General features: G+C 44.7%; 1 protein-coding gene across 7 annotated transcripts; it reads left to right on the forward strand.

Annotated features, from left to right (window-relative positions):
- CTPS1 (CTP synthase 1) lies at positions 1-26,294 on the forward strand. Of its 7 annotated transcripts, none has more exons than XM_081143651.1 (20): positions 13-137; positions 2,431-2,493; positions 3,354-3,532; positions 5,045-5,215; positions 7,441-7,541; positions 8,240-8,356; positions 9,107-9,190; positions 9,655-9,735; positions 12,958-13,109; positions 14,228-14,360; positions 16,888-16,976; positions 17,792-17,886; positions 18,526-18,588; positions 20,060-20,103; positions 21,338-21,434; positions 22,478-22,533; positions 22,626-22,722; positions 23,210-23,354; positions 23,922-24,013; positions 25,401-26,294. In XM_081143651.1, the coding sequence occupies exons 3-19, from the start codon at positions 3,367-3,369 to the stop codon at positions 24,004-24,006; spliced, it is 1,776 nt and encodes a 591-aa protein (XP_080999777.1). In that variant the 5' UTR covers positions 13-137; positions 2,431-2,493; positions 3,354-3,366; the 3' UTR covers positions 24,007-24,013; positions 25,401-26,294. The 7 variants fall into 7 exon arrangements, with proteins under 7 accessions (XP_080999779.1, XP_080999776.1, XP_080999781.1 ...); XM_081143654.1 differs by having other exon boundaries at positions 51-137; positions 25,398-26,294; XM_081143653.1 differs by lacking the exon at positions 2,431-2,493 and having other exon boundaries at positions 1-137; positions 25,398-26,294.
- Positions 26,295-27,600: the final 1,306 nt, after the last annotated feature.

Consider the following 27,600-nt stretch of genomic DNA (forward strand, 5'->3'; position numbering starts at 1 on the left):
GCGCACCGCCTAGGGCCCGCCTCCGTGAAAGACTGCCGGGCGCATGCGGCCGGGCTGCTTCACTGGCTGCCCAGGGCTCAGCGCGCTCGCCTCCCTCCTCGCTCCTTAGCCGACTGGAGGATCTGAAGCGGCCTCAGGTAGGCTGACACCAGAGATCCCGGGGGAGCTGTTCTCCGGTGCAGAAATCGGCGGCGCGAGCTGAGCCCCGCGCGGGACACCCCCACCGCCGGGTGACGGGCAGCGCTCCCACCAATCAGGGGGGACGTGGGCAGCCGGCCTGCCCAATGGGTTGCGTGCCTAACGGGAGTGGGGCGGGCGGCCAGGCCGGCTGGGAGCCGGCTCCCGCGCCCAGGGCCGCGTGGCCGGGCGCCGCCGGGGAGACGGGCCGCGGTGGGCGTGGGGCAGCGGGAAAGGCTGCGGGGTCCGGGTCGTGAGGCCTCGCCGCGGGAGGCCGGGGACGCGTGTGGACGGAGCGGGCCGTAGAGCGCGGGAGCCCGTGGATGCCGCTCTATTGGGACTGCCCGGGCCACGTCCCACCGGCCTCAAGGCACAGCCGACCCCTCACGGGGAGAGGGTTCAGGGTCCGAGACCGGCTTGTCGCGGCGGGATGGGTTCCGCGGCCTGGCCTGGGCGGCGCGCCCCGACTCCCGGGGCGGAAGAGGCCTCGGAGCTCGCGGGGCCTGACATCCTCCCCGAGGTGCCCCCTTCAGCCCGTCGCCGGCCGCCTCCCTCCCGGCCGCCGGGGGTGCAGATGTTGCATGTTGAAGTTAAGTCCCCCGCGTCTGCGTGGCGCATTTCCGTCCACACTCATCATTCTGAATCCTCAGCGGTCCTGTGACGAGCCAGCGATGTGGAAACGGTCACCCCCATTTTACAGATGTAAGGGTTCGGGCTTCAGGCAGCCTCAGTGACTTGACAGGTCTCAGTACGTAAGTGGTGGAGATGGATCTGGACCTCACAACATTTAACAACAACAACAAGAAGAAGCTCCCCCCCCCCCATCTTTGTTGAATTCCTCAGATGCATCTTGATTTTTGTTACTTCTGTGCTTGAAAACCTTGCGATATCTCCATCACCTTGAGAATAAAGTTCATATTGGACATTCAGGTTTCCATATAACTGGGCCCCTTGCCTACACTTCCAGCTTATTTCGCCCTGTCTTGTTTTGGCCCTACCACTGTTTTCTGTGGATAGCCTTCACCTTCCCGTTCACTCTGTTCCCCTTCCCATGCTTTAGTCCTGCATTCCGTCCTTCGAGGCCCCTTGCAAGTCTGGGTCAACAGAGCAGGAGCAGACTGGGTCCTCTCCCCTTAGGTGTCTCTTATCTTCTAGATGCGTCGTGGTCCTTTGCCCTGATGTTGTCACCGAAAGCTTTCTGCTCTCCTTCCCCCTTTATACCCTTCACGTGTTGTCTCTCCTCTCACCATCACTGGATTACTCATTTCTTTGTAAATGTTTTGTCTCTAACTGGACTGCCAGCAGCTTGAGGTATGGGCCCAAATCTGATTAATTGTGGTCCCCAGAGTGTCTGGCACTGTAGCACCTACATACATACTTACAGTAGCGAGTAGTCCAGGAATGTGGGAGTCCTGTCAGCCCCCATCTGGTCTTTGAGTACATTGAATATTTATTGCCAGGCACTGTGGGAGACTGCAAGAATCACCCCTAAAGAGAGGTGTTACCCTTTTAGAGTAAAATTGGGGCAATTAAAATGTAAATAGATGAGATGAGTCTTCTCACTCTGTAACCCACTCAGAGTGGCTGAGGAATTTCTAGGAATATCCAAAATTTAGTAAGACCAGGCATAGTCTCCAGGATATGCCTGGCTAGGACATATCTAAAATATAGCCAAGTCTGATATTCGTGTGTCAGTGAGGAACCGTTCAACTGTAAGGGAACAGTCAGAGAAGTGCTTCCCCCAAATGTTAGGGACTTGGGGTCAAACAAGTTTGGGGAAACTGCATACTGTATACTCCTTTTTGGAGGTCACACTGAATGTTACCTTATTAAAGGCTCCCAGAGGTCTTGCATTGAAGAAATCAATTGACTGTTTAACTGACATTCCAGCATTTCTCTTAACTATCTGTCTCTAAAACCCTTTTGGGGAACCCCATGTGTATTTTGTAGAAACCAAGAAGCATGCTTTTGGAAATGCTGCAACAGAGGATAGACACGGTCACAGTGTCTTCCTGTCAGGGAGAAGACATTCTGAGCATTCTTACCTCCTTGCCAAGTGTTCGTTCTTGCTTTGGGGAGGAGCTGAGTAGGGGAATGTTTTAAGCAGAACTGCTTCCTTGTTCCTTTTTTGAGCTTATTTTTATTATAATTTGGCTTCACATAAAATGTTCCCAGAGAGGGACCTGGCCTTGCCAAAGCAAGCATTCTCTTCTTCTCCTTGGTGATTGTGTTTTCCGTTTTGATCATATTTAGGTTTGTTGACCAAATGATGTTTCTGGGCCTTTGAAGCTGTGGGCCAGTGATAAATTCTCCCTGGTGAGCCTGTTGCTGTCTCCTCTACTTCTTGTCTGTGCTGTTTTTTTACCTACCCCTTGCTTCTGCTGTTCTTTTATCTATCCATCCCTTTTATCTCTCGTCAAGTCTGTTTCTTCCAGACACTGCCACAACTGTCTGGCTCTTTGAATTTAATCTAATCTGCCCTCTCTTTGAGCCCTCTGCCCATTATATGCTTCACACTGGTTTATTATCTGCTGTCCTATTCCTCCAATATATGAAACTCTTCAGGCCATACCTGGGAGAGATTGATGACAAGAAGTAAGTTATTAAACTGTAGAAGGGAGCCACCTTTAATTAAAAGATTTTTAGGTTTAACCGCAACTTCTTTTAAATATCGAAGTTCTTTTATTCTGCCTTCTATAACCTAGAGAGCTGTGTTCTTGGTGCTACATTGTAGTTTAGCCAAAGACACTATTTCTTTTATGGGAAATCAGAGTGCTCATCCAAGGGTGAAATTGTTTTCCCCATGTAGGGAAAATAATGAGGTACCTGCCTGGTGAAATTCTATTATCTGGTGCTGATGTCAGCCAACATTTGAGGCATAGTGTTCTATCAATAGCTTAAAACATTTTTTTTTTTTTAAGGTTGACTCTCAGGTTTGTTGTCAAAGCTTTTTTTTAAAAAAGGTACATTATTTGGTTAGCAGTTGTTTTGCAACTCATATTTGACTGAAGCCATTCAGTGATCCAAAAGCCCACAAAACAACTTTCTGAAGTTGTGACAGTCAGGGAAACCAAGGCTCCAAGAGGGTTATAGCTAGTAAGTGGCAGAGCTGGTACTTGAACCCTAAAGTTTGATTTGTTGATATATATTTAATCTGTAATTTTTCCTTCTCCCAGGTCAAAAAGTAAAATGAAGTACATTCTGGTTACTGGTGGTGTTATATCAGGAATTGGAAAAGGAATCATTGCCAGCAGTGTGGGCACAATCCTGAAGTCATGTGGTTTACATGTAACTTCAATTAAAATTGACCCGTATATTAACATTGATGCAGGAACATTCTCTCCTTATGAGCATGGTAAGCAAAGTTCATTTTTCTTTCTTTTTAAAAAATAATTGTGTAGTGCATGGAAGAGCATGTCAGTCAGCCCTTGGAAACTGTGTGTATTTTGCATAACATAACTCCCATTTCTTGCTTTCTAAAAAGGTCCTTAGAGTAGCAGAATGATGCTTTTCTCACCTGGACAGAGAGGAAGCAGAAATCTTAATATGTAATGTAGTGATTAGACTTTAGAGGTTTCTGTAACAGAAATAATAGAAATTACCTTTTTGGTGGCTGAGTGAAAATTTGTCACTTCTGTTGAAAAAAGGTAATCTGGTGACATAACTTTTCTTCAAATATTTTAGAAGAGGGGTTATATTTATTTTTTCTGGCCCCAGGCTTTAGAAATAGGATGCGTGGAAAGATGATAAGGAAATAGACTTTTCACTGATACGAGAAATATCTTTATAATAGCAAGTGCCTTCCAAGACAGAGGTAACTGATTCTAGAAGTTGTGAGTTCCTTTGATGGAGGTGTTCAAACAGGCTAAAGTTTGGACTACTTTGTAGGGATTTAGGTAACAGATAAGTGCTGGAGTTGGGTGATATGTAAGCTGGAGTTTCTGTTTTGTTAACAGAGTTAGGATAATATAAACCAAGCATCTTTTGAGGTGAGCAAAAAGTTGAAACTGTTCAGGGAGGGTAGGAGAGTACCCATCAACTGTGTGATACGTGACTGTGTCCGAATTATCTAAAATTAATTGCTTAAAATCGGGGATAGGTGTACTGTTAAAACATACTTCTTAAGTTTTTTAATTCTGGTTTCATACTCCTACTTTCTAATGTTGAGGTAAAAAATCTATAAGGGTGAGTTTCACCAGGGCAAAAATCTTTATGTGCAAAATAGCAACAGGAAAACATGGACATACTGGAGCAGTATTTCGTACAGAATTCCTGAGCAGAGGATGAGTTCTCTCTGAGGGGGAAAATAAGACATTTTTTCCTTTCCTATTTGTGACCCATTCTGGGCAAAATTTCTAGAATGACGTTTCAAGGAATGAATGTTAAACTTTCAGTTTCGCAACTTTGTTTAGGATTAAAGTGTAACCCAGAAGCTGGCCTTTAGAATCCACATGACTAATATATATGTCTTGTTTAAACTTTGAATCAAATCATGTTTTTATCACATTTCAAACCTTGCTCTGCTCAAGTAGTAGAGTTTGTTGAAAAAATCAGATGCCATACTAACTGTAAAGTCCCATATATCCGCAGCCCTTTGGGCTGTAATTTCCTTCCACTCCATGCTATTTTAGAACTCTTTCTGATTCAGATTGAGTTTGTTGACAGACTGGAGTGTGAAGTTACCTTTTGGAGAATTGTTGGTGATTTTTCATTTGTGTCCTGTTTAGTTATCCAGATTAAATTTCTTTGCTTCGTGGATAGGTAATGCAGACTTTGTTTGAGTTGAGTGTTTATATTTTGGCATGCAAGTTGTGCTGTGGCATGTGTATTTTTCACTTACTCTAAACATTTTCACTGTTTACTGCAGGTGAGGTTTTTGTGCTGGATGATGGTGGAGAAGTTGACCTTGACCTGGGTAACTATGAGCGTTTCCTTGACATCCGCCTCACCAAGGACAATAATCTGACCACTGGAAAGATATACCAGTATGTCATTAACAAGGAACGCAAAGGTGACTACTTGGGGAAAACCGTCCAAGGTAATACTGGATTTACTTTCAAAGTTTAAAAATCTTAACCAGTTGAATTTCTTTTTTGTATTGTTATTGAAATATTCCTTCAGTTGACTAAAAAAATAGCTTGAAGAAGCCATCGCTGCTCTGTGGACAGCATTGAAGCTCTCAGTTTGGTGGTGTGATTTGAGTCCAGAGAGCTGTCTTTATACAGTGATAAGTGTGAAGTGATGAAGGCAACTAGCTTAGGGCAGTAAGCCAGACTGTGTGTGTGGGTGTGTGTGGTGTCTGTGTCTAGGCAGTGATGGGGAAAAGAACATCCACTGTGTCCATTGGTTTTAGGCTAGTCGTCAGTGCAGATGGGCCAGGGGAGCCTGAGAAGTGGGTCTCTGGGTCCTCCTTGGTTATCACCAGCCCGGTTTCACTTGTATCTGTTTGCTCTCTTGGGGGGTTTGCATAGCGTTCATTTGAGAAAAGTGCCAGTTAGAAAAAGGTGGGGTTAGAAAACCACTGGTCTGGTGTAATGGCATAAGTCCAGATTTTGGGGGCTACTGAAAAGTGGCTTTCATCTGACTTATGAGAATAAATCTGCTTTTGACATTAGACTTTACTGGACCAAAAGCCGAAAGTCCCGCTGACAATGAGCAGCCCTAGACCAGATTCTAGGCTAATTGGTCATGTTTATACCTTAGCTCTGCCACTCACCAGCTTTATGAACATGGATAGATTACTTAACCCCTCTGAGATTTGGTTTCCTTTTCTGTAAAATGAAGATAATAACAGTATCCACCTCTCCAGGATGTTAGGGGGATTAAAAGAGCTAAGTCAGTACAGTGTTTCTCTTGAGTTCCTGACACACACAAAGGGATCAATGTGGAATTAGAATGATCTTGATTATACGGTTTGTTGTTCTAGGCTTCAGTGGATTGAACTATTCATTCATTCATTCATCAAATATGTTGTGAATGCTCAACATTCTGTAGTCAGACCTCCCTGGTGCTGGGAATACTTGATGTACAAGATCACAGAGGCCATTGCTCCTGTGGAGGGTACAAACAGATGGAGTGAGATGTCTGATAGGAGCTGTGACAGAAGAGGAGTGAAGAGAGATTGAGAAAGTGGTGGGGAGAGCCAGTTGGACAGGTGCTCAGGGAAAGCCTCAAGGACAGGATGTGTGAGCCGAGGGGCCAGCCATGGGAGGAGTGGAAGGAGGAGGGCACGCATGGCATGTGCAGTGTGGGCGAGCCGTTAAGACTGAGCACAGTGACTCTGGGAGATGATCAGAGAGGTGGTGAGGTGGACTGCAGCTAGGTCATATGGGGCCTCCTGGGCCACAGCCTGGAGTTTGGCTTTTGCTCAGAGCATACACTCAGGGAGTGGTAAACTCTGATTTGCATTTTTAAAAGATCACTTTGGCTGCTGGGTGTGGAATAGATACTGAATATCCTTATGCTTGAAGCACTGCTGGCTCTATACATAGCAAGCTAAATAGTAATCTCTGTCCCTTAGGAATTTGCCATCAGAGCCTGACAACTATGAGTTTTAAATGTGTAGCAATAGCTGGCATTTATTGAGCACTGCCATGCTAGGCACTCTGCGTAGCATTTTACCAGTGCTGTCTCATAAAATTTCCACAGCTTTATGAAGTAGAAGCCGTTACCTCCAGTTCATAGATAGGGACACTGAGTTTAAGAATAGTTAAGTAATTTGCCCAAAGATCCACCCCAATGAGTGGTGGAACTGAGACCTGAATCCAGACATTCTGAGCCCAGATGTTGTGCTCCTAACCACTCTGCTGCACGGTACTGTCTGCAGTGGATTGTCTCCCCTTTGGGAATCTGGAAACATAATGCAACAGGGTGCTGCTTTCTCTTGTTCCTGGAAAGCACCCAGGTGTGACATGTCCACCTTCAGCTGTAAGCAGCAGGGTGGCCATGTGGTCTGCCATGTGGTTGTACAGCCAGGGTAGACTGGCTTGGGGGGCAAGAGCTCTGATATGGGTCAGGATGCCACTCTCAACTCTACTCTCTTGTAGGGTTTCCAACCACAACTTGGAAATCTGGAAAGGAGGCTGCAGGGAGTGGAGCCCAAAGATTTTTTTTAAGGCCATTTAAAAGTGGTATCAAAAATATTTTTGTGACCCCTTTGCCTTTCTGAAGGCAGAGAGTGAAGCCATTTGTTGTTACCTTGCATGTATCTGCCTCATTGATGCCGATGGAAAAGTATGAGTCACATACTTTTTTTCTCCTCAGTTGTCCCTCATATCACAGATGCAATCCAGGAGTGGGTAATGAGACAGGCATTAATACCTGTGGATGAAGACGGCCTAGAACCTCAAGTGTGTGTTATTGAGGTGTGTATGAGTCTTTTCTAAACTGCATAATACATGGGTAGGTGGCCAAGTGTACACATTGACCTCCTTAGCAATCAACAGCGAAGCCATTGACCTTCCTGTGATGTGGTAGGTGAGGGCACAGTAACGGTCCTCTGCCGTCAAAAGTGATACTTTGTGTGAGCAATTCTCCTTTTTCAGCATTTATATGTTCATGTGGTATGGACTGTGGCACATTTTTGTCTCTGAATGAGTAAGCCTCCTTTGGTTTCAGTTTCTGTATTGCTTGGCTGATCCTGGCTGCTGGATCTCAGTGTTCCTGCAAAATAGGAGACTCGGAAGTCCAGCAGCTTGTTTATAACTGATGCTTTTTAATACAGAAGTTATTTGTGGCTAACTAAGCAGATAAGATTTAGGTTTTGTTGCTTTATGACTCTCCTACAAATAAAATTCCTAGTACATCTTTCACCTGACCTTTTTCTTAAAATGATGTGGAAAGATCCATGATAACCTTGGGGAATGGTAAGCCCATCAAAAAAAGTAATCTTCCGGCACAAAGAAATGTCTAATTACTGTTAATTGACATGATATGGGCCCAAAGAGTCCATATTGCGCTGCTGCTGATCATGGAATTGAGATGACAGAGTATAGCTGTCAGGAAACTAAACCACAGGAGGAAGGTTTAGTGCTTAACCTCTAAAACAACTTTGCTCCTCCAGCTCGGTGGAACAGTGGGAGATATAGAAAGCATGCCCTTTATTGAGGCCTTCCGCCAGTTCCAATTCAAGGTCAAAAGAGAGAACTTTTGTAATATTCACGTCAGTCTAGTTCCTCAGGTAAGTCTTTGAAAACTTTTCTTCGTGGGGATGGAGAAGTGGGAGAAAAGGATGATTTTCACTCCTTTTCTGTTTTAAATATTTGAGCTGCAGAAGGCAGAAAATAAAAACTTCTTTATGAATTTTAAATTATAATCATACTTTCTGAAAAGATCCAGTGGAAAACATTTGGGAAAATGATTTTCAACTTAGAATTCTATACCCAACAAATGTATCTGTTAAGTGAGAGAGGGGAGTAAAGATCATTTAGTGGATAGAAAACTAAGTATACCTACAAAACAAAAAACCAACCAAGAAAAACAAACATTTGAACCAGAAAAGAAAAGTGGCACATGGTTTAACAGTGGAGAGTACTTAACTACCTTCAATAAAAGTCATAAACACTGAAGAGGGGTCATGAGGTGGGGGCTACAGGCACAGGATGGGTGCGTGTGTAGTATCTAACAGGGAAATCAATAAAAAATGCCTCAAACTAAACGTCAAGAAGTAGCAATAAAGCATACTCGAAGGACTAGTTAAAGAGTAAAAGAGTGGCTGTCTCTAGGCTTTGGTACCACTGGTCTTTAGGATAAATTTTGTATAGCTATTTGACTCTAAAATATGTGATGTGTAACTTTTACAAAAATAAAAACTAAATTAGGTAAATGATCAAATAATCTATTTCCCCATTAAAAAAGAGGTTCAGAGAAAAGTCATACTTGAAAATTTTTGTCATAGAGAAATTAACTTTTTTCCCCTTTTGTAAAATAGCCAAGTTCAACAGGAGAACAGAAGACTAAACCCACCCAGAATAGTGTTCGGGAACTCAGAGGCCTTGGGCTTTCCCCAGACCTGGTAAGATTTCCTGATTACCTGATTTCAGCATGATCGTGTGGTATTCTCTCTCCTCTGTGGCACACAAGCCCTTGATTTTCTTGGCATGCTTTTAGTTGATGGCGGGGAAAAGGGTCTAGTTCTTTGAACTGGGGCTGTAGTTTACAAAGTTTTCCTTACCTGCCTGGCATGTACGTGGTCATGTCTTATTTCTCCTCTTAGCCAGTCGTTTATTCTCTCTTCCCTCTTAACCAAGAACATTGGTTGAGGAAACCCCATTTGGCTCTTGTAGTTCAGTAATCTCGTCTCTTTTTCCAGTTTGGGATTTTGGGATTTCAGTTTTGCAAACAGGTAATATTATTATAGTATACATACCTTGTGCTAGGAGTTAGCTTAACAGTGTGATTTCGTTTTAATGTCAGTCTGGAGAAAAGCGCAGCTTTGTAATCCCCTCTGTCTAAACATCTTGCTTTCTTTACTGCCAGGTTGTGTGCAGGTGCTCAAATCCTCTTGACACATCAGTGAAGGAGAAAATATCCATGTTCTGCCATGTTGAGCCTGAACAAGTGAGTAGAAATTCTTCTTCACATGAATCACTTTTTGCGTCTGATTATTTTGAAATCTCTTAACCAGTTTCATAAGGCTTGTTATTAGTTCAGGATTTGAGACCTTAGACTGTTCCCTAGAAGAACTGAACCCGTTGGCTCTGTGCCCCCATTACCTCATGGTTCCCCACTGTGCTTTACCTCTCCTGCTTCTCTCCCCTCTTCTTGTACTGTTTGCTGCAGCCGTGCTGAATGGGTCTCCCCCCCCTCTCTTGGCCTCCCAGTCCTCCTGTTCATTTTCTTCCTTTGGGGCCAGCTAGGACACAGTACTGTCTGAGCGGCTTTACCTGCCAAACCTCCTTACCCTGGGACCTTGGGCTGATCCTCTCTGGGCTCACAGGTACTGGTGGCGAGCCCGTTAAACTGCCCCTTTATGTGCGTCTGTGGGCTTCCTCTTCTAGATTTTGAGCTTCCTGGGGGCACGGTTCACCTTATTCAGCTTTATGTTCCTGGTGCCTAAGGTGATGTAGGCTCTAAACATATTTTAGTCTTTTTTGTTAACTGTGCTATTAGAGGCTACCTATGGTACAGGAAATTCAAAATTTTGGAACTGTAATATATCTAAATGTGGTGCATGGTATGGAAATTCTAGTGGTGATAAACTGAGACTGTGGCTTTGGTCAGGTTTGCCTGAAGGAGAGTTTTTATGGACTTGAAGGATTTTATGATGCGTTATGGATGCTTTATTTTGCTACTAGGTTATTTGAGGTTCAGGAGACTGAGCAGGGGAACCCAGCTGGCCTAGAGAGAGGAGAATGAAGCAGCAGGGTTAAAATAAGAGAAATCCATTTACAAAACTACCAGGAGTATAGACTTGAATATAAAAGTATTAAAGTCATTGCCTGGCATTGAAGGGAATAGATTAAGAGGGAAACCTTTCACCATTACGGAGCAGCTGCCATCTCCATCTCTGCGATGGCTCAAGCTTCAGGGAGTGAGGGTAGCCTGGGGCCTGAGATCAGTGTTTCTGGGTATGATTCCTGAGCTGGGAGCTGGGAGCCCTGCCAGAGGGACTCATAACAAATACGTGTAACATCAGAATAATTTCATTGTTATCAACAGCCTGTTTATCATGCACTTCAATTATTATTAATTTGTTTTTTTGCTATTTGGACAGTACCGATTCAGGTAGAAACCCAAACAGTGTTCCAATTAGAGCTTGAAAGCAAGTGATTTCTATGAGAAAGAAAAAGAGAATAATTACATGAATAGAAGGAAGGAATTCCTGTTGATGTTAGTAAGTCCAAGAAAGAATTTCTATAGCTGCAAATAAGCTAAGTTATTCTTTAGCTATGCATGGTGGTGCTAATTTTAAACAATGCCTTTAATTTTCAGTCCGGTAGTCAGAATGAGTGTTTTCCTGTTAGCTTTGCAAACAATTGTTTGGAACACTATGTTGGTTTGGCCCAGTCCAAAGGTTATTTTGCTCAGTTTAAACATCCTAAAGATTTGAGGAGTAAGACATGCAAGGCAGTTCCTCTGGGATGGCAGCTCCATTTTGAAGTGGCTATGTTTGTTGACGTAAGAATGTCCAAACCTGTAGGAAATTTTTATGGGTTTATTTGAGCCAAAACAGAGGACACAGCTGGAAGCAAGATCTCAACAGATTGAGAAAAATGTTTCTGCATGTCTTCAGTTATTTTAGATATTTCTATCCTAGCAATTGAAGGTAATTCAATTTTGTAATAGAATAGGTGATCATTAAAATTATTCACTTAAAAAATGTCACAAATATTTCTATATTTCTATATTTAAATTTGAATTTCAAATCTTAGGCCTGTTTTTAAAATTGTGGTGCTTATCTTATTGTTATGAGTTCTTTATATATTCTGAATGTAAGTCTTCTATCAGATATGATTTGCACATTTTTTTCTCCCAGTCTGTGGCTTATCTTTGTATTTTCTTAATGGTATCTTTTGGAGCACAAAAGCTTTTACATTTTGATGAGCTCCATTTTATCCATTTTTTTTCTTTATAGGTTGTACTGTTGGTATCATATCTAAGCATTCTATTTAACCAAGGTCATAAAGATTTTCTTCTATGTTTTCTTATAAATATTTTACAATTTTAGGTTTATGTTTAGGTCTAGGATCCATTGTGAGTTAACTTTTATATATAGTAACTTATCCAGTTCTAGCTCCATTTGTTAACAGGACTAGCCTTCAATAATATTATATAATTTTCTTTCTAAAGGAGCTTTTAAGATTTGTTTATTTTTGTAAAGATTTTAGATTTGGTTATAGGTATTTATAACTTACTATATGAATGGCATATTTTTAAAAATTATATTTTCTGATTAGATATGACCCATGTATAGGAAACCCTGCTGACTTCTGCCCATTGATCTCAAGCCAAGCTAACATTACTAAAATTCTGTTATTTCTGTTTGTTTACCTGTAAATTCTCTTGTTTTTTAATGGATTAAACAATATTATGTACAGTTAGTGACAATTGTTTCTTTATATTTCAATTCATATGTATTTTTTCTTATCTAACTGTAATAGCTAATATCTCTAGTACATCACTGAATAGAAGTAGTGATAGTAGTCAGTTTTGCCTTGTTCCTGACTTTTGAATTAATATTAATTAAGTAGCAAACTAAATGATGTTTGCTCTGAGTTTTATATATTTTCCCTAAAATTCCTAATTGACCAAGAATTTTTATTATGGATAGGTTTTGAATTTTTATTAAACCTGAATCCACTGAGGTATTTTTCCTCTTCTGTAATCTGTTCATGTAGTGAATTCCACTGTTAAATTTCCTAATGTGGTTCTCAAACTCAGCTTTAAAAAGTACAGAGATGGTGTGGGGTGCAGCGGGCTTATGGATTTTTAAAAGCTCTCTCAAGTGATTCCATAGCCAAATTTGAGAACCACTGTTCTGGGGACAAATCCTACTTGGACATAATTATTTTTTTTCCAAAACTACATTTGTAGTTTGGTGTGTGATTTAAAAAAAAAAAAAAAAAATTTTGTAGCCATGTTCATAAGAGATTAGCCACTATTTTAAAATTGTTCTTGAGTTAATTGGCTTTGGTAATTTATATCTTTCTAGAAAATTGCCTTTTTTTTCCTGTTTTCAAATTTAGTTATTTTCTCAAGGTCATATAGCTAGTAGGAGGCTGTCAGCCCAGTTAGTTTTTGTTTGTTTTCATTAAATGACCTTTGCTGCTTTTTAAACAGGTGATCTGTGTCCACGATGTCTCATCCATCTACCGAGTCCCCTTGTTATTAGAGGAGCAGGGAGTTGTAGATTATTTTCTTCGAAGACTTGACCTTCCCATTGAGAGGCAGCCACGAAGAATGCTGATGAAGTGGAAAGAGATGGCGGACAGGTTTGCTTCGTTATAAGGAGCTGGGAGTTCTAGCCTTATTTCTCTTTTTTTGTAGGAGCTCGGGGAATTTAACTCTTACTTGTGCTATCAACTTGTGGTAGAAAAGGTTACAAATGGTAAGGGGCATTAAGAAAGGCTCTTAGCTTTCATGAAGTTGCATCATGAATGAGGAAGCCTTGGTAGAGTTGGCCCAGGTCACAAGTAAGTTCAGATTACACACTGACACCCTTGTCTCCTGTCGACTAGAAAATCAACAGGCATTCTAGTGACAGTGGGCTAGCTCACTGCGCCCACACTGATGTCTGGCCATACTGGAGCAATCCTGGGTGGCATCCCAAGCACCTGAGCTGTGTTTGAGAACGTGCCACTCACCCTACACCAGAATAGGATCAGCAAGGATGTCAGTCGTCTCGTACTACCACTGCCAGAACTCACCAGTTGCAGGACTGTCCCCACTCTCCTTTCCTCCTGAAGCTGTGTGGTGCTCACACTTCGCATCAGACATCTTCACGCAGTGCTCAGAGCGCTGGGTGTGTCTTATTGTAGGTGCAGAACTGAAATGACGATATTAGGAAGCATTTGGGAAGGGAAATCACTCATTCCACTGCTGTGATATTTTCCCTTCAGTCTTTGTCCATTTACATGTGTATCTTCATGTACCTACAAAAATGGCACACAGTTTTAGGATCTTTTTTCATAAAGTATTATAAATGTTTTTGCTCTGTTACTGATTAAACTTTATAATGGGACTTTTTCATGAATATGGACTATTGTGTGGGTGTCCAATAATGTATTTGACTATTTCCTTCATCACATTAATCCTTGCAAACTGTCAATTTTTTTGCCCTTTGGGATTTTAATTTTTTGTAAAACAGTATGTGTGAGATTTTGAAGCCCTCTTCGTAACCGCTTCTAAAATCCTATTTTCTTAAAAAGCCTGCCACGTTGATCTGAAAATTGTCTCCTCTTTACTGTTTGGTATATAGAACTTAGATAATAGCTGTTCCCAGTACATTTTTCCCAGACTTGTTTTTCTTCCCTTTTTTAAAAAGGAATTTAGATCTCTGGTTGTATGTACCTCCTAAGTAATTTGTTGTTTCTTGACCTCTGATTGATAGATACGATCGCTTGCTGGAGACCTGCTCTATTGCCCTTGTGGGCAAGTACACCAAGTTCTCAGACTCATACGCCTCTGTCATTAAGGCCCTGGAGCATTCCGCGCTGGCCATCAACCACAAGTTGGAAATCAAGGTGAGGAGGCTGGCGCAGGTGTAGCCAAGGCTTGAACAGGGAGGCTATCTGTAGTCCCATAGGTGCTGTATTTCTGCTGTTTATTTTTGGAGCTCATTTTATTTTTAGGACTAAAAAGATTCATGGCAGGCTCTTGGATTTGAGAGAACAGTAGAGCATTTTCAGGAAATAAGGAGAGAGATGGTCAGAGTAGAAACTGAGGGGCAGTGAATACTTGGATCTCAATATCAAGTGACCAAGGAAAATTGCCCTAAGGGGATGGGGGAGCCCTGGCTGACCAGAGGCACTTTGCTCAATTGCTGGTACTCTGTGAAGTGGGAATGTTAATATCTACCACGTGGGGCTGGAGGTTTCTCTGAAATATGTGTCCAGTGGCTGAGTCAGTGCTTGGAACATGCCCGGTAAATAGTAGTTATGTGTTCTGCTCTGTGACGTGGTGGGCAGAAGCTGGGCGGGTGGAGTGTCAGGGCATGGCCCCTGCCTGTCTCCTCGAGGCAGCGGCGCGTTGAGTTGCATGGATTCCAGAGCCACACAGCCAGGGCTCAGATTCTGGCTCCATCGCTTAGAAGATGTATGACCCTGGCAAATTACTTAACCCTCTTTGTGCCTTAGTTTCCTCACCTTTCAAAAGGGGTAATTATTGTATCTTCCTCATAGGGTAATTATAAGAATTCAGTTCATATAGTGCTTGGTACTGTGCCTGGCACAGAGGAAGTACTATGTGTGCTAGCTCTTCTGGAAAACTTCCCCTGTCCCTTATATACATTTCCCCCAGCATTGGAGCTCCCCAGCTGGAGGAGGTTCCCTTACCATCGACATTGGGGTTTGCCTCCTATTTCTCCAGGTGTTTCCAGTGTGATTATTTCATTTGCTTTGTGCTGGTGAACAGATTCCTGTAGAATGACCTATTACACATTTTTAAGAATTATGGGATCTCCCTACACTGCCCTGATGGCTTATTTTTTGCTAGTTCTTCGGATCATTCATTTGTTTTATCCACTTGGAAGTAGTCTGTGCCTATTATGTGTTAGATGATAGAGGTGACAGGTGTCTAGAAAGTCAGGGAGGTCTCTCAGGTGTGATAGAAGCACACAGAAGACTGGTGATCCCACCTTTGTAGATGTATGAGGAAGGTAGACTTCCTCAAGGAGCGACACCTGGGTGGGTTTGGGAAGATGGTAAGAAGGGAAGGGCATTCCCGACAGAAGGTAGTACATATCCAAGGGCCTGGAGATAGGAAATAGTTGGAACTCAATGGATGGAAAAGTGGGAATTGGAGGATGTCAGGAGACAGGCCGATGAGAGCCTGGTCATGAATCTCGTCGGCTGGGCCCCGCCTGGATCTTGCCTCCATGTTCAGGGAGGTCCGTGCAGGAAGAAACAGGCAGATGAACAATCTAAATTAAACAGTGTTAGGTAAAGGGTTTGAACAGACACTTTCATAAAAGATGGACATGATATTTGTGAAAGGATGCTCAACACCTTTCTTTAATTGTCAAGGAAGTAAATGCAAGTGAAATCACAGTGAGAGACCCGCCAGAGCGGCTCAGTGTTGTTGAGGATGTGGCACTCATCCTTGCTGGTGGGAATGTAAAGTGGTGCGGCCACTTTAGAAAACAGTCTGGCGGTTTCCTGCCAAGTTCAATGTCCACTTACTATGTGACCCAGCAGTTCCACTCCCAGATATTTACTCGAAAACGAAAACATTTCCACAAAAAATATTTTTATACAAATGGACCAATTATTTATAATATCCAAAATCTGGAAACAACCCAAATGTCCAGAACAAGTCAGTGGATAGACATGTTGTCGTCTGTTCCTGCGATGGAAAGCTGATCAGCAATAAAAAGGAACATACTGTGATATACACAGTAACATGGATGAATCTCAAAAACATGCCGAACAAAAGAAGCCAGATACAACAGGCTACCTGTTGTATGGCTCCAGTTATATGAAGTTCTAGAAGATGCAAAACCTGTGGTGATAGAAAGCAGATAGGAAGTTGTTTGCAGGGGTGGGGGGGCAAAGGGAACTTTTGGGGATGACAGTAATTTTTTATATCTGGATCAAGGTGAGGGGATCACACCTTCGTGTGACACTTAAAATGGCCCCTTGTCCACTTGAGACCTAGGGAAAATCTGGTGCTTGTATTTTATTGTATGTAAATGATACTTCAGTAAAGTTGAAAAGATGAGAAGCAGTTTGGGTGGAAGGTGGACGGTGGGGGGGATAGAACAGCGAGAGAGCTCTTTAGAGGCTGCTTCAGTGGGTCCTAATCAGATGGAGCTTCAAGCGGCTAGGGATGGGTTTGGGAGTTAAATGATTTTGAAGGAAATGCTTGTGTTTTGAAATAGAAGGATTTTAAAGTTTATTTTAAATTATTACTAGGTTTAAATCTATTAAGAGTATCATTTTAAAACCACTTTAAAATTGAGAAAGATGGGGCATTGGTGATATTGTTTAGAAATTATGAAAGATCGCAGTTCTGGAGTCACGAGCCTGCTGCTTTTCTCCCGCCCGCTCCCAGTACATTGATTCCACAGACTTGGAGCCAAGCACCTTGCAGGAGGAGCCCGTGCGCTACCACGAAGCCTGGCAGAAGCTCTGCAGCGCTCAGTGAGTAGGAGCTCTGCCTTCGGTTTTCAGGGGCCTTGTGGTTGTTTTATTGGGCAAAATGCTGTGCTTCATGAGCTGGCAGTAAATCTGCTTGCTTAAATGTCTTTTAATTATTGAAAAGACTGCCTACTGGGTGATTTAAAATGCAGCTCATCAGTGTAGTTGGAGCTGAAGAGAACTTGTTTCAGTTTTATTGGTATTGTTTGCTCTATGATCTGTTGATGAGGCTTAAAGATTTTTATCCAGAAGATTTGATAAGTATCTGTTAGTAGAGTCTCATGAGTAGTTTGTTTCCAGCAGCTGCTATTTATAATTTCAAAACATTAGCAAGAATTTCTAGTTCACTGGGAGAATTGCATGTTATGGCGCCATGCTGCTGTGGTTGTGACCCTCGGTCAGTGTGGCACTCTGAGCTGACCGGGAAAGGCCCCCTTCCCACCTGGGGGAGCACAGTAAGCCAAGGGGTAAAAAAAATTGCGTTTGTATTAATGCAGATTAAAAATTAGGAAAGAGACTGTGCCTGGGACAAATACTGCGTGTAACAGTATTACAGTTTTGTATGCCATCTTTTTTTACCTTGTTAGGAGCACTTTGTTATGTATTTTTTAAGAAAAGTCCATGGTTTTGTATGTGTTTTCTAAGTTCATCGTGTTTCCATTCAGCTTGTTGGTGGCCCTAAAATCACAGACATAGTCCAGTAGCAAAGTACGTGGAGTAACTTCACGGCTTCCGTGCCTTGGAAATGGCTCCTTGGGTGGTTATTGCGAGCTGGACTGGTGAAAAGGGGGTTGCCTGTGGTGTGCTCTCTTGTACAGTGGAGTGCTGGTTCCGGGGGGATTTGGTGTTCGAGGGACGGAAGGAAAAATCCAAGCTATCTCCTGGGCTCGGAAACAGAAGAAGCCTTTTTTGGGTAAGAAGTAGGAAGGAACACAGGAAGGTGCCAGGCAGGATCACCGGAGCCAAACAGGTGCCATCTCTCCAGATAGCAACTCAAGTCAAAGCCTTTTTGGTTCTTTTTGGGAGAAATTCAAACCCTCCTTTAAAATGAAAAGTTTCAACTTGTGAGTTGCATGTAGATGTGGAATTTTCAAAGAATGAAATGTCAGTTAGGAAATCTTGTTTATTTACTGAACAGTGGCTCTAGGCAAGACACAGAGACTGTTTTCTGTCCTCACTTGAAGCACCAGTTGACTATAATTGAGCAAAGTGATTTGGATGCTTCCTCGTGCTGTAAATTTTAGTAATTTTCAACTTGACCAGTTGTAAATGGGAACTTAATGAGGGGTAGGAAAACTTGACTTTTTAAAGTACTCAGTAGAATATTGGAATTGAATAACTTCCAAACCCTGGAGTCTTTACATACACTTAGATCCAGTTTTGAAATCTGATACAGCATAGCAGGGGTGCTTGCTTATAGCGGGAAGTTAGGAGAGTTTGTGGTTGGGATTCTTGAACATGCAGGACACACAACCCCAGGCGGGCTGGTGGGAAATGTGGGAATGCCGCCTTTTCCACGGAGCCTCATTTGTGTTTCTCTCCCACCTGCAAGGCGTGTGCCTAGGTATGCAGTTGGCAGTGGTTGAATTTTCAAGAAACGTGCTGGGATGGCAAGGTAAGTGTCTACTTAAAAACTTGTTAAATTCTTGCTTAAATGTTCCTGGAGGGCATGAAACCTGGTGCCTACTGGGTTACTGGGAGTTGGCCTGGTCTCTCAGTACCTCTTGGGTGCATTAATGGGGACATCTATTGAGGGAAAGTGTGGCTCCTCCAAGCGAAACCCCAGGAAGAAGGGAGCACAGCTGAGCAAGCTCTCTGCCCCTGCATTTCCTGCTCTGGAGATCCTCACACGGTGCCACTGTGGCCACCGGCCCTGAGCTGGTGTCCAGTGAGAAAACTCTGGCCTGCGTGAGGCTGTGCAGTTTTTATGAACTTGGGCTGTGGAGCTGTTCAGGCCAGGGCTCAAATTCTGACTTTATCACTTATTATGGGTGATTCTAGGCAAATTCCTTAGCCTTTCTGGGCCTCTGTTACTTCTGTAAAAGGGTAATAATGGCATTCACTCTACCGTTGGAAGAGTCTGCCACAACCCCTTGGTTCTCTGTAGCCCAGCTGACAGATACTAGATTTTCCGAAAGACAGTACGAGTTCTAAGAAAAATAAAGCAACCCCGAAGGAAGGTACGAGTGGTCTGGCTTCACAGAGTACACGTGATTCTTCTGTGGCCAGCTCACTGTTAACAGGCTGGCTCAGTTCACATTTCTTCCGAGAGGTTGCTTCACAGTAACACTGTGGGGATGGTGGCTCACTTTTGTAGGCAGCGTGCCCTTAGTTCTGGCTTCTGAGCTGGCAGTACTGTCTTACCACCCACTACCCCAGAGCTGGCCCCTGGGCGCCGTCGACCCTTTCATAGCCATCACCTCCTGCCACTTGGCCTCCCAGGTTCATGAGCGACCTGGTGATAAGCTTTCCTTCCGCTGAGAACTGGTCCTGGTTTAGGCCTAGCAGGGGGATGATGCCCAGCATATTCAGGTAGAAAGAGCAGACACAAAGTGTCAGGAGCTTGGTGGGCTTCCCTTTAGTCTTTAGTGGTTTTGCTTATAATTAGATGGTACATTCAGTAAAGAAGGATTATTTGGGTTTTGAAATCAGCTAATTTCTGATTTAGCTATTGAGTGAGACAGTTGAGTAGGGCATTGTATAAGATGGTGAGGATGAAAGGAGTAGCACTTGCCCATCTTGGAGAGAGACAGTTTGAAATGAAAAGTGAAAAAAAGTTGAGATTATAATATACAGACAATCATAAGGATGCGTTATCTAAATAAAGATTATTAGGTTATGTCACTGGTTCCCATGCCCCCATTTTGTATAGCTTTGATCCCCTCCCAGGGAGTTACAAATTTAATGGAAAAAATGCGTCTGTGTGTGTATTTTATAACTTTAAAATGTTGTCCCTAGATTTTGTTCTAATCACTGAATGACTAAACTGAAGATGGAAATTGTGATTTAGAGCTTAGGAATGAAACTTTTCAATAATCAGATTTGCCTGTAATTATTTTCATAACACAAATATTTTGATTTTTCAGATGCCAATTCTACAGAGTTTAACCCCAATACCAGTCATCCTGTGGTGAGTCCAGTATTTGAATCTCACCAGGGCTTAGAAGGGTGGGGTCCTACACTTTCTCACCTGCAGACAGGAAGAATTTTCTTTCATTGTGTGATTTCTCACTACTCTTCCATTTTGCCACAAAAAGTTTTAAGGACAGGTACCACCCTAGCTAACTAAGGGGGATCCTGATTATAGTAATTCTCCATTCCCGCTCCCCTTAGCTCCTGGGAGCACTTTACAATAACACTGATATCAAACACTGGTGGGCCCTGATTATATGCTAGGTGGGCAGTGTTCACTGCTTTGTACAGGGTGGCAGAAGTAGGTTTACAGTTGTTTGTGTGGAAAAATCTGTATATGAGAATAACAATACAGAAATAAACTTTCACATACTCACGACTGTAATTTCCAACAACCCTGGGAGATGGGCATATCATTAAAGCGCTTCTGGAGTATAGTACTGATTTGTTTAATGGTAACCAAAGCCCTTTGAGACCGGCATACCTCATGTCATATCTCCCACCAGAGGAATGTGGCCCATGGGCGAGGACAGTGCCTTACTTGTCTTCGAATCCCCCGCCGGGGGGCGGCAGGCCTGTTCTTGACACTGAGGACACTGTTCAACAAGATGGACAAAGCTCTTGACCTCAAGGCCCTTCAATAGCATCAGTTTATGTTTGTTGACCTGAAATTGAACTTTGCTAACACTAAGACCTCGGGAGGAGGAAGACAAAGGTTTGGGAAGGTGGTGGGGGTGGAGGCACAGAGAGGTCAGATGGCGCGCAGAGCACTGCCAGGGCGGGGGGCTCGCCGCTCCGTTCCGTCCGTAGACGGTCACCGAGCTGTCGGGTCGGTGAACCCCAGATGAGTATCCCCTTCCTCGGAGCAGCTCCTCGGTCCGGTGGAGGGGCGCGTGTGGTAACGTGTCCCGTGTGGTGTGCTTGCGGCTGTGTTAGTCCTGGTGAGAACTGCTACAGCCCAGCAGCACTTGGGACCCACAGTGCTGGGGGCAGGAACCGCCAGGGAGGGTGCAGCTGTGCCTGGTTCTGTCGCTCCTGAGGGCAGGCTGGAGGATTCAGCCCCCACCCAGTGAAGGTTTCAATACTGGGGGGCGTTTTCCCCTGTGACAAGCGTCTCCTGCATGGAAAGGCTGGGGAATTAGAGCCTCTTCTCAGGCTCATTTCATTCAGCCCGGCAGTCTGTGTAACGGCAGCAGAGATTGGAGTGCCTGTTTGCTTTTCAACATCTCCAGGTCATAGACATGCCAGAGCACAATCCTGGGCAGATGGGCGGAACCATGCGGCTGGGCAAGAGGAGAACCCTGTTCCAGACCAAGAATTCCGTCATGAGTAAGAGCTGCCCCCGACTGGCCCGGCCCCGGCTCAGCACCTCCAGGACACGCATTGTGGGGTGGTGCTGGGCTCTGGCATTTTTGGTTCTTTCTTGCTTTAGAAGTTCTTTTCCCTTCCCAGTCATGCACTTTTAGGATGCATTGAAACAGGCAAAGCTGCAGTATGGGTCTTAGGACGGTCACAAGCAGTGCAGTCGGGGATCCAGGGGACCTGGGGTATGGATGAGTCACCGGAATGAGGCAGTTAGGTGAAATCCATTGTAATCTCTTCCTTTCATACACTATGAGGTTGAACCATACTAATGTTGGAAATTTTTGTCCCACAAAAACGGAAGTTTCATAAGGTTCAACCTAAATAGATTTAATTCTGAACATACTGTACTAGCAGGTGGTAAAGATTCAGGGAAAATTTGGAGAGGAAAATACTTAAGAAAAATAAGATTTAATTTTCTTACCCACTGGGAAAATTCTGTCTACATATTAGCAGAGGCAGCTCTGTGCCTGTTTGGGGATTCGGCAGCAGCATAGTTTGAGTCACCTGAGTAGGTGATCCTTCAATCCTCCCATCTCTAATGTGCTGTGGGTTTGGGGATCTCACCTGGCGGCCACCAGGGGCTGAGGAGCCTTGACAGCTGTGATTTAACCACACAGTGCTGACCCTGACAGTCACCTGTTTAGCTCTTACAACTTCGCTATCAGGGCTTTGGACGTTTGGTGCATCCTGATTGGTTTTCCAAGGCAGTTTCCAGCAGGAAAGTGCTGCATACCTTAACGTTCACGTGTTGGAGGGTGGTGATGAAAGTGTTTCTGTTTTAGTTTGTGGTCGAAAAGAGCCCAAGCCCAAGACTCAGTCTAAACTGTGCTGCTAGAGCAGGTGGCTGAGGTAGGCAGGGGGGTCACCGAAATAATCTCCTAAAGGCCTGCTGTGTAGGTGGTAGAAAGTGAAGTGGGAAGCACGGCGTGGTTGCTAGTAGGCTTTGTGTGTGTGTGAAATCAGAATCCTTTTCATCAGCATGGGTGTTGTTTTTTTTTTGTTGCCAGGGAAACTCTACGGAGATCCAGATTACTTGGAAGAGAGGCACCGCCACAGATTTGAGGCGAGGACTTGAGCTTTGTGACTTTAAAATTTTTCTCTTTTCTGTTACTTTGGGAACAGTAAGCCGAGAAACTATCGTTCATTCTCCAACAGGTGAATCCAGTCTTGAAAAAGTGTCTGGAGGAGCAGGGCTTGAAGTTTGTTGGCCAGGATGTTGGAGGAGAGAGAATGGAAATCGTGGAGTTGGAAGGTGATTCCTCGGGCTGTTGTATTTAATGGAAAACTTAGTAAGATTTCCTTGGCATGTGGGAAAAGATAAAAACATTAGTTGCTGCCCTTGACCTAAAAGAATTAGGACCAGCACTGTCTTATGAGGGGAGGGGTCCTGGTGAAGGAGGTGCCTGGGGCCCTGTGCCTTCCACCCACAGCCGCTTCACCTCTGGCCTCACCTCCTCCTTCAGAGTGAGAGGGTGGACTTGGCACTTGAGTCCCCTTCTAATCTAATGTGACCTGCATGACTCAATCCCTCAGACGTCCAGGGAGCCAGGGAAAGGAATCTGGAAAGGAGGTCCCTTCACCGGGAGGGTGACAGTGTGCGGGGGAGAGGGCATCAGCTCCCACACCTTGTGCTTCCTTTTACCCAGGTTCCAATCAAGAAGTTGTTTCAAATAGTTGCAGGATCTGTGCAGATGGGAAACATGTAATAAGATTTTTTCTCTTGTGTTTTTCTGTCCCAGATCACCCCTTTTTTGTCGGCGTTCAGTACCACCCTGAGTTCCTGTCCAGACCTATCAAGCCATCCCCACCGTACTTTGGGCTCCTCCTCGCCTCTGTGGGGAGGCTCCCGCATTACCTCCAGAAAGGCTGCAGGCTCTCGCCCAGGTGACATCCCGCTTCTCTAGTCCTTCAGGTGGTCACTGATTCAGGGCAGCAGCCACCATCCCATTAGTGATAAGCAGAGTCCAGGAGCCCAGAAGCCTGGCTGGGGCTCCTCACAGGGGCATGCAGGTGACCTCTCCTTCCCTGGTTTTCTCAGGCTGCTTCTGTGTCACCCTTGACCTTCCCCGGCATTGGGGTCAGGTCCCCCTTTGCAGCATCGGGGTTCCAGGATTACATTTCTAAGTAGAACCCCTATGATTCAAGGGGAACTGTGGTTTTCCCAGGGTGTTAGCCACAGCAGGTGGTTTCACGCCCCTGTGCACCTTAACCCGGAACCAGTTTAGTTACCCTGAGTTGGCCGGTTGGGTATCATGACTGAAGTATAATTTGAGTGTGTACCTTCTGTGACTAGAAGAAGCTCTACAGCTTTATGCGAAATATGTAAGGCAGTCAAGAGTCTGATTTTGCTGTGTGTAGACAAGTGTTCTAATGGGCATGGTAGCTACAAAAACAGGGAAGTTAAGCAAGTTTCTGGTGGGAGATGATGAGTAAACTGTCTGAATTCTACAGGGACACCTACAGTGACAGAAGCGGAAGCAGCTCCCCTGACTCCGAGATCACTGAATTGAAGTTTCCATCAATAAATCATGACTGATGGTAATGTACGTGCTATTTTTAAGCTTTAGGTTTTTTGTTTGGTTTTGTATTGGTGATAACACTAGAATTGTAAGAATATCATGACTGTAGTGTTAAAATTTTTATCTGCCAGAGAATGAAAATGGTACAGTCAGCGTGGGCATCAAATGGGTGAAATCCCTCCGAGTACATGCAGTTACCACCCTGCTCTGCTCCAAGTACATGCAGCTACCCACCCTGCTCTGGGGACCCCAGTGGGGACCCCAGTGGGGGACACCAGTCACTGGGCAGTTGTCTCCTTACTGATTGCTACATTCAGGTGCCAATCTGACCAAATCTCGGAGAACTGGATTCTTAGCCCTTTGGTATTTCATGTATACGTAGACTTTGAGATCTTGAAGGAGGTGACAGGTATTTGTCATTTTTGCAGAGCCTTACGCCTTCATCAGGAAGTGCTTTAAAATTGATACATGTGACCCTTTTATGCTTTGCTGTTTATTCTGGAAATCCCTTAAAATCCAAACAATTATTGAATATACTTTGAATGTTTGTCTTTTTAGTGCCATGACTTGTAAGTATATAAAGTAGGGGAGCTGTGGGGACTACCATGAAGCGTATAAAGTTCTACTAAGATAACTGAGCAAAAATGTAGTCTGCTGCTGAGGGTATCAGAGGGGGCTAGGGTATCAGTTAGGAATCTGTGGGGTCTGAAAGGAGAGCCAGGCGTGTGGTGTGGTCCCATATTGGGGGGTGTCCCATCACAGGTAAGATGAGCTCTTGCCCAAGGCACAGGCAGGTGGCCTCCCTGGCTCCTGCACACCTTGCCCTCACCCACCAGTGTGCCTCTGTACCTCGCAGATCTGGTCGAGTGGCCCCCGGCTGTTCTCTCTGCCGTGCGTGATTAGCCACCTGGCCTGTGATAACCTGAAGCAGGGAGGGGGCGGGGGTGCTTACTCTCGCCCGGGAGCAAGTAGCCCTGATGGACTGATCAGTGCTCTCCACCTGGTGGTGTGCTAGAGGCTTGTTGGTAGTTCGAGAAATTGCCACAAAGAGAAAGGAAACTAATGGTGAAGGGTAGGTATTTGGTCAGTTATATAGCATTTCTAACTGCCTCCCTCAGTGAAAAACTCACTGTCAGTGGCACTGTTAGGAGGCTGGAGGCTCTGAAAGAATGCTTGTATTGGGGCAGATATTGATGTTCATGTAAGATCTTAAAAATGTGTGATTCTATAGGAATTATACATTTATATATAATTATACATTTATACAATTACAGTTTTTAATTGTTTTAGGCTCTTACTGGTCTTCAATGAGAAACAGACATAGTTTACCACAGCAGCTGACTCTAAAGTCTGACTTTTCTACTTTAACATACATACACCATATAATTACTAATTTTTTTTTTTTAAGCAGGGTGATTCTTCAAGACAGCCTTCAGACTTTGGAAGTTTACGGCTTTGATTTTACACTCGGCTTTTGACACTTCCTTTAAATTATGTTTTTATTAAGGATATTTTATTATGGGGGAAAGACATTTGGAAGACTCTGACTTGCATGTCCCATCATGTGCATAGACTCCTACACGGCGTGCTGCTTGGTGTTGGCACTCACCTTTTCAGTCCCCCAGCCTCAGATGGAGCAGGAAGTCTGGACAGGAGCGGTGACCGACGGGGCTGCTGCAGTGTCCAACAGGCACCTCATTTCTGCACCTACGTCGAGTCATTGTGGATTCGAGTGTGTGGCTCTCGCTTGCCCAAGGAGGCCTAGACCGTTCTCAAGAGCATGCCGCACGCACTCGGTGCGTACGGAGGGTAATTTTAGCTAATGCTTATAACGCTTGGTGCTGGTGACCTGAGGGCTTGCTGCCAAGAACAGTGAAACCAGAAACGAGGCCTCGGCACTGCCCTGCGCTGCGGGGACTCAGTGCCAACTGTGGCTGGTACTCACTGTCCAGGGGGACGGTCAGTTTGGTGTCATATGAATGGCAGGAAGTCTGTGTCTCTCTGAAGCACGATTTGAGATCCCCGCCCTCTGGCTGGGCTTCTCTCCTGGGGCTGGGAAGTGCTCCTTGTATCAAGGGGTCGCTCAAAAAAGAACAGCCTCTTGGGGAAGCTGCCTCTAAAACCCTCTCACATCCAGACAGCTTTGCTTGAGGGACTTCCTCCAGGACGGCGTACGCAGGTGAAAGGCAAGATGGAAATCTATTTTCTTTACGTGATGTAACAATAGGCACAGCTGTGTGCCCCTTATATTCTGGCTGGACTCGATGTAAACTCTAACTTAAGAAATAAATAATGCAGAACGAGAGACACGCTTTGTCTGTGGTGCTCTTTATGTCCTGGTGGATGGAAAGTGTCTAGCGCCAGGCGTGCCTGTGTGCAGCCAGTCGGTCACCTGAACTGTCCATCCTTGGCTCTCCTCCAGGTGAGCACCTTACATGGATCTGATAGTTGAAAAACTAGGAAAGGAGCCTTTCTTTTTAATGGGAACCAGAATTTCCCCAAAGACTTCAGATTTAGGTTCTCAGTATGTAGAGATTCAAAGAAGCATAGGTGCCGTGTGCGCTGGTCGATCTTGAGAAGGGGGGTAGATGTGTTATTTTTTTACTATTTTTAAAAAAATATATCTTTATTGATTTCAGAGAGGAAAGGAGAGGGAGAGAGAGAGATAGAAACATCAATGATGAGTCATTGATCGAGCCCACAACCTGGGCACGTGCCCTGACTGGGAATCGAACCCCGATCGCCTGGATCCTAGGTCGATGCTCAACCGCTGAGCCACGCCCGGCCGGGCTGCATGTGTTATTTTTGAAGGAGGCCGCCCCTCTGCCAGGCAGGGACCTGGGCCCCTCTCATGTGGCCAGGGAGCACAGGATTGCTTTGTCCCCTACAGGTCCTCCTGCTCCCCCAGCCTCGAGGCCAGGTCGTGGTCCTGAGTGGTTTTTCCTTCAAAGTGAACTGAGCGGTACTGAGTCCACGCTCTTTGTGGTGTGCTGGTGACACTGGCACCCACACCTACTCATGAGCTGTCTCCTCCGCAGAGGCTCAGGCTCAGGCTCAGGCTCAGGGCTGAGGCCAGGTTGCTTGTCAATGGACGTTCACTCGCTGACGTGTGAGAAACGGGTGGGGGGGGAAACGTCTCTCTCTCACCATCTGGCTCCTGCATCAGATCCAGAGAAGTGGGTTCCTTTTATCATCCACTCACTGGCCCAAGGCCGTGTCACGCTGAGGCCAGAACCCCGCGTCCTCCCCCTGACCAAGAGCAGCCCAGCTGCCTTCATCTCCGTTCCTCACGGACCAAAGGAAAACGTCTTCACCCACGCAGGTCCTCATACTCATCTTGGTACTTCAGATGTGGCTGAAGGGGTGGGTTCTAACCTCTTTTTCTAGCCGGGGGCCCCATCAGGCAGTCATCAGTTATTTTTATACAAGCCATTCCCCAAGCAGGGCTCTGAGATGCCGGCTGGTGACAGCGGTGCTCCCGGGAACAGCGAGGACTTGGTTGGGTGTGAGGTAGTTTGCAAACCGCTCGCAGTGGTCAGATGTCCTGCTCTCCCTTTAAGGCTGCCTCAAATGACCAGTTGTGAGGTGCTGCCACTTGCATAACCTTCCTA

Source organism: Miniopterus schreibersii, assembly GCF_964146895.1.
Source record: "Miniopterus schreibersii genome assembly, chromosome: 8".
In the NCBI taxonomy this organism is placed as follows: Eukaryota; Metazoa; Chordata; class Mammalia; order Chiroptera; family Miniopteridae; genus Miniopterus; species Miniopterus schreibersii.